Consider the following 13047-nt stretch of genomic DNA (forward strand, 5'->3'; position numbering starts at 1 on the left):
TTATATAGTATTATATATACCTTACCAACAGTATTCTATACTATATTCCTTACCATACAGTATTATATATTGTACAGTATTATATATTATATAGTATTATATATACCTTACCAACAGTATTCTATACTATATTCCTTACATACAGTATTATATATTGTACAGTATTATATATTATATAGTATTATATATACCTTACCAACAGTATTCTATACTATATTCCTTACATACAGTATTATATATTGTACAGTATTATATATTATATAGTATTATATATATATACCTTACCAACAGTATTCTATATTATATTCCTTACCAACAGTATTATATATTACACAGTATTATATATTATATAGTATTATATATACCTTACCAACAGTATTCTATACTATATTCCTTACATACAGTATTATATATTGTACAGTATTATATATTATATAGTATTATATATACCTTACCAACAGTATTCTATACTATATTCCTTACATACAGTATTATATATTGTACAGTATTATATATTATATAGTATTATATATACCTTACCAACAGTATTCTATACTATATTCCTTACATACAGTATTATATATTGTACAGTATTATATATTATATAGTATTATATATACCTTACCAACAGTATTCTATACTATATTCCTTACATACAGTATTATATATTGTACAGTATTATATCTTATATAGTATTATATATACCTTACCAACAGTATTCTATACTATATTCCTTACATACAGTATTATATATTGTACAGTATTATATCTTATATAGTATTATATATACCTTACCAACAGTATTCTATACTATATTCCTTACATACAGTATTATATATTGTACAGTATTATATCTTATATAGTATTATATATACCTTACCAACAGTATTCTATACTATATTCCTTACATACAGTATTATATATTGTACAGTATTATATCTTATATAGTATTATATATACCTTACCAACAGTATTCTATACTATATTCCTTACATACAGTATTATATATTGTACAGTATTATATCTTATATAGTATTATATATACCTTACCAACAGTATTCTATACTATATTCCTTACATACAGTATTATATATTGTACAGTATTATATAGGTGCAGTTGATTCAGCAGCCCCAGTGCCGAGAAGGCGAAGTGTTCCCACGTTGAACCATTTCATCTGCCTGAAGCTAGAACTCCGCCAACCCGGCATGGCCCAGAGAGCAAATCAAATGCACCTACAGGTCTACACCTGGCTAATCAGAGAGCTCAGATCCACCGCGTCTGCACAGTTTCCTCCAGCTGTAATAAAATAAAATAAAATAAATAAAAAACACAGCAAAGAGAGCTGCTGTTTTTATGACTAACTTCATGTTTAAGTTGTTATTCAACACTTTCAACACTTTTATATAAGTGTTAGGGTTGAAACTGACTATTTGAATATATAACCTTTATAATATACTGGGGAAGCTGTGCTACAATATTAAGTATATGAACTGCGAGTAAATCAACTGAAGACAAGAAGAACTACAACCGGCAACAGGAAGTGCGTCACGACGCTGGTTATCAGCCTGGACGCCGACGACAGGACGAGCAAGTTTAAACCACGCTCCTCGTCCCTCGGACAGGCGCGGCATTGAGCGGGAACTATCTCTGTCAGAGTATATAAGAGAGAACAATAGGATGTGTCGTTCTCTTCTCTGTTTTACCCTGCGAGGTAAAACAGCGAGACCGTATATATATACGAACAACCCATTTACCACACACGTGTTTGCATTAATTAAAGTACAGCGAAATCAGAAGTTACTATGTGCTGACTATTTTGTTCTGATACCAGAAACGAACTGTTGCAACACTTTTATATAAGCCATAAAAATGCGCGTTTCTCCCTACTCCGCTACAAACAGCATCGTTGAGTTTAGTAAAAGTGTTTCCGATAAGGTTGCGTTGTTATTATTAGCGGTCTTGTCTTTAATAGCGAGGAATATTTCACTTTCTCTGGTCATTGAAGTAACGACATGAATTTGGTGCATGAGGCTGAAGGAATGCAGTGCTACTTGAGTTTCACCATCAACTGTCCTCCCTTTTCTCAGCTGAGAGGGGGAGGGGAGAGAGAGGAGAGGGAGGGAGGGGAGAGGGAGGGAGAGGGACGGTGAGTCAGGTGTGAGGGAGATAGGGGAGAGAGAGAGGGCGGGAGGGAGGGGAGAGGGAGAGAGGGAGGAGAGGAAAGAGACAGTGAGTCAGGTGTGAGGGAGATAGGGGAGAGAGAGAGAGGGAGGGAGGGAGGGGAGAGGGAGGAGAGGAGAGGGACAGTGAGTCAGGTGAGAGGCAGCCTCTCCACTGCTCCCTCCTTCCCCTCAGACTGACCATCAGCTGCAGACCATCAGTCCAGTAAAAAACGACTAAGCTAATTATTATGCTCCCTCTCACAGTTAATACAACAGTAACCAGTGGCATCACACACCTACAGTACCAGTCTAAAGTTTGGACACACCTACAGTACCAGTCTAAAGTTTGGACACACCTACAGTACCAGTCTAAAGTTTGGACACACCTACAGTACCAGTCTAAAGTTTGGACACACCTACAGTACCAGTCTAAAGTTTGGACACACCTACAGTACCAGTCTAAAGTTTGGACACACCTACAGTACCAGTCTAAAGTTTGGACACACCTACAGTACCAGTCTAAAGTTTGGACACACCTACAGTACCAGTCTAAAGTTTGGACACACCTACAGTACCAGTCTAAAGTTTGGACACACCTACAGTACCAGTCTAAAGTTTGGACACACCTACTCATACAATGGTTTTTCTTTATTATGACAAAACTATGAAATAACACATATGGAATCATGTAGTAACCAAAAAAAGGGTTAAACGAATCAAAATATATTTTTTATATTTGAGATACTTCATAGTAGCCACCCTTTGCCTTGATGACAGCGTTGCACACTCTTGGCATTCTCTCAACCAGCTTCATGAGGTAGTCACCTGGAATGCATTTCCATTAACAGGTGTGCCTAGTGAAAAGTTCATTTGTGGAATTTCTTTCCTTCTTAATGCGTTTCAGCCAATCAGTTGTGTTGTGACAAGGTAGGGGGGGTGGGGGGGGGGGGGTATACAGAAGACAGTCCTATTTGGTAAAAGACCAAGTCCATATTATGGCAAGAACAGCTCAAATAAGCAAAGAGAAGCAACAGTCCATCATTACTTTAAGACATGAAGGTCAGTCAATCCGGAAAATGTCAAGAACTTTGAAAGTTTCTTCAAGTGCAGTTGCAAAAACCATCAAGCGCTATGATGAAACTGGCTCTCATGAGGACCGCCACAGGAAAGGAAGACCCAGAGTTACCTCTGCTGCAGAGGATAAGTTCATTAGAGTTACCAGCCTCAGAAATTGCAGCCCAGATAAATGTTTCACAAAGTTCAAGTAACAGACACAGCTCAACATCAACTGTTCAGAGGAGACTGCGTGAATCAGGCCTTCACGGTCAAATTGCTGCAAACAAACCACTACAAAAGGACACCAATAAAAAGAGACTTGCTTAGGCCAAGAAACACGAGCAATGGACATTAGACCGATGGAAATCTGTCCTTTAGTCTGATGAGTCCAAATTTGAGATTTTTGGTTCCAACCGCCGTGTCTGTGAGACACAGAGTAGGTGAACGGATGATCTCTGCATGTGTATTTCCCAACATGAAGCATGGAGGAGGAGGTGTGATGGTGTGGAGGTGCTTTGCTGGTGACACTATCTGTGATTTATTTAGAATTCAAGGCACACTTAACCAGCATGGCTACCACAGCATTCTGCAGCGATACACCATCCCATCTGATTTGCGCTTAGTGGGACTAACATTTGTTTTTCAACAGGACAATGACCCAACACAACTCCAGGCTGTGTAAGGGCTATTTTACCAAGAAGGAGAGTGATGGAGTGCTGCATCAGATGACCTGGCCTCCACAATCACCCAACCTCAACACAATTGAGATGTTTTGGGATGAGTTGGACCGCAGAGTTAAGGAAAAGCAGCCAACAAGTGCTCAGCATATGTGGGAACTCCTTCAAGACTGTTGGAAAAGTATTCCAGGTGAAGCTGGTTGAGAGAATGCCAAGAGTGTGCAAAGCTGTCATCAAGGCAAAGGGTGGCTACTTTGAAGAACTTAAAATATCAAATATATTTTGATTTGTTTTACACTTTTTTTGGTTACTACATGATTCCATATGTGTTATTTCATAGTTTTGATGTCTTCACTATTATTCTACGATGTAGAAAATAGTAAAAATAAAGAAAAACCCTTGAATGAGTAGATGCCCAAACTTTGGACTAGTATTGTAAGTATTCAGACCCTTTACTCAGTACTTTGTTGAAGCATCATTGGCAGTGATTACAGCCTCAAGTCTTCTTGGGTATGACGCTACAAGCTTGGCACACCTGTATTTGGGGAGTTTCTCCCATTCTTCTCTGTAGATCCTCTCAAGCTCTGTCAGGTTGGATGGGGAGCGTCGCTGCACAGCTATTTTCAGGTCTCTCCAGAGATGTTCGATCGGATTCAAGTCCGGGCTCTGGCTGTGCCACTTAAGGACGTTCAGAGATTTGTCCCGAAGCCAGTCCTGCATTGTCTTGGCTGTGTGCTTAAGGTCATTGTCCTGTTGGAAGGTGAACCTTCACCCCAGTCTGAGGTCCTGAGCAGATCTGGAGCAGGTTTTCATCAAGGATCTCTTTGTACTTTGCTCCGTTCATCTTTCCCTCGATCCTGACTAGTCTCCCAGTCTCCGCCGCTGAAAAACATCCCCACAGCATGATGCTGCCACCACCATGCTTCACCGTAGGGATGGTGACAGGTTTCCTCCAGACGTGATGCTTGGCATTCAGGCCAAAGGAGTTTAATCTTGGTTTCATCAGACCAGAGAATTTTGTTTCTCATAGGCTTGAGAGTCCTTTAGGTGCCTTTTGGCAAACTCCAAGAGGGCTGTCATGTGCCTTTTTTTACAGAGGAGTGGCTTCCGTCCGGAGTCTGAATACTTTCCAAATGCACTGTATGTAGTGGTTTTTGACACCCGTGTTATCCTATGTGATCTAAGGGTTGTTCTCTGCCTGATTGACATCTGTCTCAGGGTGTGTGTGTGTGTGTGTGTAACACAGTAAGGCAGAGTGTGTGTGTGTGTGTCTTGGGGTGTGTGTGTGTTTCTTGGGGTGTGTATGGGCAGATAGATGTTCATGTATCTGGTTTCACCCTGTGTCCTTGTGCTACCTGATATCCCCAGCTCGTGTGTGTGTGTGTGTGTGTGTGTGTGTGTGTGTGTGTGTGTGTGTGTGTGTGTGTGTGTGTGTGTGTGTGTGTGTGTGTGTGTGTGTGTGTGAGAGATATCCTAGTTCCTGTTCCAGAGCTCACACGGGGGACAGTGACACAACGGAACAGAAAAATAACGACCAGCGGAACATCAAGACTCTAGAACACAATGTCTATGTTCTAGTGTTCTATCTTGAGTGTTCTATCTAGAGTGTTCTGTGCAGTGTTCTGTCTAGAGTGTTCTGTAGCTGGGCTGTGGATCACAATGGGACTCCGTAGAAGAGGATTGTAGCTAGGCCGTCTCTGTTATTTAACGAGTTTAATAATTAATCCGTTGGTTGGAGGCAGCAGGGCAACATGAAGACGGTGGTTCTACTGGTGTGGATCAGCTGCTGGATAAATGGTGAGAGAACCTCTATCATGGTGTTAATTAGTATTATAGATGGTGAGAGAACCTCTATCATGGTGTTAATTAGTATTATAGATGGTGAGAGAACCTCTATCATGGTGTTAATTAGTATTATAGATGGTGAGAGAACCTCTATCATGGTGTTAATTAGTATTATAGATGGTGAGAGAACCTCTATCATGGTGTTAATTAGTATTATAGATGGTGAGAGAACCTCTATCATGGTGTTAATTAGTATTATAGATGGTGAGAGAACCTCTATCATGGTGTTAATTAGTATTATAGATGGTGAGAGAACCTCTATCATGGTGTTAATTAGTATTATAGATGGTGAGATAACCTCTATCATGGTGTTAATTAGTATTATAGATGGTGAGATAACCTCTATCATGGTGTTAATTAGTATTATAGATGGTGAGAGAACCTCTATCATGGTGTTAATTAGTATTATAGATGGTGAGAGAACCTCTATCATGGTGTTAATTAGTATTATAGATGGTGATAGAACCTCTATCATGGTGTTAATTAGTATTATAGATAAATGGTGAGAGAACCTCTATCATGGTGTTAATTAGTATTATAGATGGTGAGATAACCTCTATCATGGTGTTAATTAGTATTATAGATAAATGGTGATAGAACCTCTATCATGGTGTTAATTAGTATTATAGATGGTGAGATAACCTCTATCATGGTGTTAATTAGTATTATAGATAAATGGTGAGATAACCTCTATCATGGTGTTAATTAGTATTATAGATGGTGAGAGAACCTCTATCATGGTGTTAATTAGTATTATAGATGGTGAGAGAACCTCTATCATGGTGTTAATTAGTATTATAGATGGTGAGAGAACCTCTATCATGGTGTTAATTAGTATTATAGATAAATGGTGAGAGAACCTCTATCATGTTGTTAATTAGTATTATAGATGGTGAGAGAACCTCTATCATGGTGTTAATTAGTATTATAGATAAATGGTGAGAGAACCTCTATCATGGTGTTAATTAGTATTATAGATGGTGAGAGAACCTCTATCATGGTGTTAATTAGTATTATAGATGGTGAGAGAACCTCTATCATGGTGTTAATTAGTATTATAGATAAATGGTGAGAGAACCTCTATCATGGTGTTAATTAGTATTATAGATGGTGATAGAACCTCTATCATGGTGTTAATTAGTATTATAGATAAATGGTGAGAGAACCTCTATCATGTTGTTAATTAGTATTATAGATGGTGAGAGAACCTCTATCATGGTGTTAATTAGTATTATAGATAAATGGTGAGAGAACCTCTATCATGTTGTTAATTAGTATTATAGATAAATGGTGATAGAACCTCTATCATGGTGTTAATTAGTATTATAGATGGTGAGAGAACCTCTATCATGGTGTTAATTAGTATTATAGATGGTGAGAGAACCTCTATCATGGTGTTAATTAGTATTATAGATGGTGATAGAACCTCTATCATGGTGTTAATTAGTATTATAGATGGTGAGAGAACCTCTATCATGGTGTTAATTAGTATTATAGATGGTGAGAGAACCTCTATCATGGTGTTAATTAGTATTATAGATGGTGAGATAACCTCTATCATGGTGTTAATTAGTATTATAGATGGTGAGAGAACCTCTATCATGTTGTTAATTAGTATTATAGATAAATGGTGAGAGAACCTCTATCATGGTGTTAATTAGTATTATAGATGGTGAGAGAACCTCTATCATGGTGTTAATTAGTATTATAGATAAATGGTGAGAGAACCTCTATCATGTTGTTAATTAGTATTATAGATGGTGAGAGAACCTCTATCATGGTGTTAATTAGTATTATAGATGGTGAGAGAACCTCTATCATGGTGTTAATTAGTATTATAGATGGTGAGAGAACCTCTATCATGGTGTTAATTAGTATTATAGATGGTGAGAGAACCTCTATCATGGTGTTAATTAGTATTATAGATAAATGGTGAGAGAACCTCTATCATGGTGTTAATTAGTATTATAGATGGTGATAGAACCTCTATCATGGTGTTAATTAGTATTATAGATGGTGAGAGAACCTCTATCATGGTGTTAATTAGTATTATAGATGGTGAGAGAACCTCTATCATGGTGTTAATTAGTATTATAGATGGTGATAGAACCTCTATCATGGTGTTAATTAGTATTATAGATGGTGAGAGAACCTCTATCATGGTGTTAATTAGTATTATAGATGGTGAGAGAACCTCTATCATGGTGTTAATTAGTATTATAGATGGTGAGAGAACCTCTATCATGGTGTTAATTAGTATTATAGATAAATGGTGAGAGAACCTCTATCATGGTGTTAATTAGTATTATAGATGGTGAGAGAACCTCTATCATGGTGTTAATTAGTATTATAGATGGTGAGAGAACCTCTATCATGGTGTTAATTAGTATTATAGATGGTGAGAGAACCTCTATCATGGTGTTAATTAGTATTATAGATGGTGATAGAACCTCTATCATGGTGTTAATTAGTATTATAGATGGTGAGAGAACCTCTATCATGGTGTTAATTAGTATTATAGATGGTGAGAGAACCTCTATCATGGTGTTAATTAGTATTATAGATAAATGGTGAGAGAACCTCTATCATGGTGTTAATTAGTATTATAAATGGTGAGAGAACCTCTATCATGGTGTTAATTAGTATTATAGATGGTGAGAGAACCTCTATCATGGTGTTAATTAGTATTATAGATAAATGGTGAGAGAACCTCTATCATGGTGTTAATTAGTATTATAGATGGTGAGAGAACCTCTATCATGTTGTTAATTAGTATTATAGATAAATGGTGAGAGAACCTCTATCATGGTGTTAATTAGTATTATAGATAAATGGTGAGAGAACCTCTATCATGTTGTTAATTAGTATTATAGATAAATGGTGAGAGTACCTCTATCATGGTGTTAATTAGTATTATAGATAAATGGTGAGAGAACCTCTATCATGTTGTTAATTAGTATTATAGATGGTGAGAGAACCTCTATCATGGTGTTAATTAGTATTATAGATGGTGATAGAACCTCTATCATGGTGTTAATTAGTATTATAGATAAATGGTGAGAGAACCTCTATCATGGTGTTAATTAGTATTATAGATAAATGGTGAGAGAACCTCTATCATGGTGTTAATTAGTATTATAGATAAATGGTGAGAGAACCTCTATCATGTTGTTAATTAGTATTATAGATGGTGAGAGAACCTCTATCATGGTGTTAATTAGTATTATAGATAAATGGTGAGAGAACCTCTATCATGGTGTTAATTAGTATTATAGATGGTGAGAGAACCTCTATCATGGTGTTAATTAGTATTATAGATAAATGGTGAGAGAACCTCTATCATGTTGTTAATTAGTATTATAGATAAATGGTGAGAGAACCTCTATCATGGTGTTAATTAGTATTATAGATAAATGGTGAGAGAACCTCTATCATGGTGTTAATTAGTATTATAGATGGTGAGAGAACCTCTATCATGGTGTTAATTAGTATTATAGATAAATGGTGAGAGAACCTCTATCATGGTGTTAATTAGTATTATAGATAAATGGTGAGAGAACCTCTATCATGGTGTTAATTAGTATTATAGATGGTGAGAGAACCTCTATCATGGTGTTAATTAGTATTATAGATAAATGGTGAGAGAACCTCTATCATGGTGTTAATTAGTATTATAGATGGTGAGAGAACCTCTATCATGGTGTTAATTAGTATTATAGATGGTGAGAGAACCTCTATCATGGTGTTAATTAGTATTATAGATGGTGAGAGAACCTCTATCATGGTGTTAATTAGTATTATAGATGGTGAGAGAACCTCTATCATGGTGTTAATTAGTATTATAGATGGTGAGAGAACCTCTATCATGGTGTTAATTAGTATTATAGATGGTGAGAGAACCTCTATCATGGTGTTAATTAGTATTATAGATGGTGAGATAACCTCTATCATGGTGTTAATTAGTATTATAGATGGTGAGATAACCTCTATCATGGTGTTAATTAGTATTATAGATAAATGGTGAGAGAACCTCTATCATGGTGTTAATTAGTATTATAGATAAATGGTGAGAGAACCTCTATCATGGTGTTAATTAGTATTATAGATGGTGAGAGAACCTCTATCATGGTGTTAATTAGTATTATAGATAAATGGTGAGAGAACCTCTATCATGGTGTTAATTAGTATTATAGATGGTGAGAGAACCTCTATCATGGTGTTAATTAGTATTATAGATAAATGGTGAGAGAACCTCTATCATGGTGTTAATTAGTATTATAGATGGTGAGAGAACCTCTATCATGGTGTTAATTAGTATTATAGATGGTGAGAGAACCTCTATCATGGTGTTAATTAGTATTATAGATGGTGAGAGAACCTCTATCATGGTGTTAATTAGTATTATAGATGGTGAGAGAACCTCTATCATGGTGTTAATTAGTATTATAGATAAATGGTGAGAGAACCTCTATCATGGTGTTAATTAGTATTATAGATGGTGAGAGAACCTCTATCATGGTGTTAATTAGTATTATAGATGGTGAGAGAACCTCTATCATGGTGTTAATTAGTATTATAGATGGTGAGAGAACCTCTATCATGGTGTTAATTAGTATTATAGATGGTGAGAGAACCTCTATCATGGTGTTAATTAGTATTATAGATAAATGGTGATAGAACCTCTATCATGGTGTTAATTAGTATTATAGATGGTGAGATAACCTCTATCATGGTGTTAATTAGTATTATAGATGGTGAGAGAACCTCTATCATGGTGTTAATTAGTATTATAGATGGTGAGAGAACCTCTATCATGGTGTTAATTAGTATTATAGATAATGGTGAGAGAACCTCTATCATGGTGTTAATTAGTATTATAGATGGTGAGAGAACCTCTATCATGGTGTTAATTAGTATTATAGATGGTGAGAGAACCTCTATCATGGTGTTAATTAGTATTATAGATGGTGAGAGAACCTCTATCATGGTGTTAATTAGTATTATAGATGGTGATAGAACCTCTATCATGGTGTTAATTAGTATTATAGATGGTGAGAGAACCTCTATCATGGTGTTAATTAGTATTATAGATAAATGGTGAGGAGAACCTCTATCATGGTGTTAATTAGTATTATAGATGGTGAGAGAACCTCTATCATGGTGTTAATTAGTATTATAGATGGTGAGAGAACCTCTATCATGGTGTTAATTAGTATTATAGATGGTGAGAGAACCTCTATCATGTTGTTAATTAGTATTATAGATGGTGAGAGAACCTCTATCATGGTGTTAATTAGTATTATAGATGGTGATAGAACCTCTATCATGGTGTTAATTAGTATTATAGATGGTGAGAGAACCTCTATCATGGTGTTAATTAGTATTATAGATGGTGATAGAACCTCTATCATGGTGTTAATTAGTATTATAGATGGTGAGAGAACCTCTATCATGGTGTTAATTAGTATTATAGATGGTGAGAGAACCTCTATCATGGTGTTAATTAGTATTATAGATGGTGAGAGAACCTCTATCATGGTGTTAATTAGTATTATAGATAAATGGTGAGAGAACCTCTATCATGGTGTTAATTAGTATTATAGATGGTGAGAGAACCTCTATCATGGTGTTAATTAGTATTATAGATGGTGAGAGAACCTCTATCATGGTGTTAATTAGTATTATAGATAAATGGTGAGAGAACCTCTATCATGTTGTTAATTAGTATTATAGATGGTGAGAGAACCTCTATCATGGTGTTAATTAGTATTATAGATGGTGAGAGAACCTCTATCATGGTGTTAATTAGTATTATAGATGGTGAGAGAACCTCTATCATGGTGTTAATTAGTATTATAGATAAATGGTGAGAGAACCTCTATCATGTTGTTAATTAGTATTATAGATAAATGGTGAGAGAACCTCTATCATGGTGTTAATTAGTATTATAGATAAATGGTGATAGAACCTCTATCATGGTGTTAATTAGTATTATAGATAAATGGTGAGAGAACCTCTATCATGGTGTTAATTAGTATTATAGATGGTGAGAGAACCTCTATCATGGTGTTAATTAGTATTATAGATAAATGGTGAGAGAACCTCTATCATGGTGTTAATTAGTATTATAGATGGTGAGAGAACCTCTATCATGGTGTTAATTAGTATTATAGATGGTGAGAGAACCTCTATCATGGTGTTAATTAGTATTATAGATGGTGAGAGAACCTCTATCATGTTGTTAATTAGTATTATAGATGGTGAGAGAACCTCTATCATGGTGTTAATTAGTATTATAGATGGTGATAGAACCTCTATCATGGTGTTAATTAGTATTATAGATGGTGAGAGAACCTCTATCATGGTGTTAATTAGTATTATAGATGGTGAGAGAACCTCTATCATGGTGTTAATTAGTATTATAGATGGTGAGAGAACCTCTATCATGTTGTTAATTAGTATTATAGATGGTGAGAGAACCTCTATCATGGTGTTAATTAGTATTATAGATGGTGAGAGAACCTCTATCATGGTGTTAATTAGTATTATAGATGGTGAGAGAACCTCTATCATGTTGTTAATTAGTATTATAGATGGTGAGAGAACCTCTATCGTGGTGTTAATTAGTATTATAGATGGTGAGAGAACCTCTATCATGGTGTTAATTAGTATTATAGATGGTGAGAGAACCTCTATCATGGTGTTAATTAGTATTATAGATGGTGAGAGAACCTCTATCATGGTGTTAATTAGTATTATAGATGGTGAGAGAACCTCTATCATGGTGTTAATTAGTATTATAGATGGTGAGAGAACCTCTATCATGTTGTTAATTAGTATTATAGATAAATGGTGAGAGAACCTCTATCATGGTGTTAATTAGTATTATAGATGGTGAGAGAACCTCTATCATGGTGTTAATTAGTATTATAGATAAATGGTGAGAGAACCTCTATCATGGTGTTAATTAGTATTATAGATGGTGAGAGAACCTCTATCATGGTGTTAATTAGTATTATAGATGGTGAGAGAACCTCTATCATGGTGTTAATTAGTATTATAGATAAATGGTGAGAGAACCTCTATCATGTTGTTAATTAGTATTATAGATGGTGATAGAACCTCTATCATGGTGTTAATTAGTATTATAGATGGTGAGAGAACCTCTATCATGGTGTTAATTAGTATTATAGATAAATGGTGAGAGAACCTCTATCATGGTGTTAATTAGTATTATAGATGGTGAGAGAACCTCTATCATGGTGTTAATTAGTCATTATAGATGGTGAGAGAACCTCTATCATGT

At 35.6% G+C, this 13047-nt stretch overlaps 1 protein-coding gene across 1 annotated transcript in view; it reads left to right on the forward strand.

Moving 5' to 3' along the window:
- Positions 1 to 5647: 5647 nt before the first annotated feature.
- LOC106591271 (neuronal acetylcholine receptor subunit alpha-9-I) overlaps positions 5648 to 13047 on the forward strand; it is a 31628-nt gene continuing 24228 nt past the window's right edge. Inside the window, 1 exon segment of the mRNA XM_082978308.1 lies at positions 5648 to 5693. Within this exon segment, the coding sequence (XP_082834434.1) occupies positions 5648 to 5693 (46 nt within the window).

Source organism: Salmo salar, chromosome 08 (assembly GCF_965601325.2).
Source record: "Salmo salar chromosome 08, fSalSal1, whole genome shotgun sequence".
NCBI classification, from domain to species: Eukaryota; Metazoa; Chordata; class Actinopteri; order Salmoniformes; family Salmonidae; genus Salmo; species Salmo salar.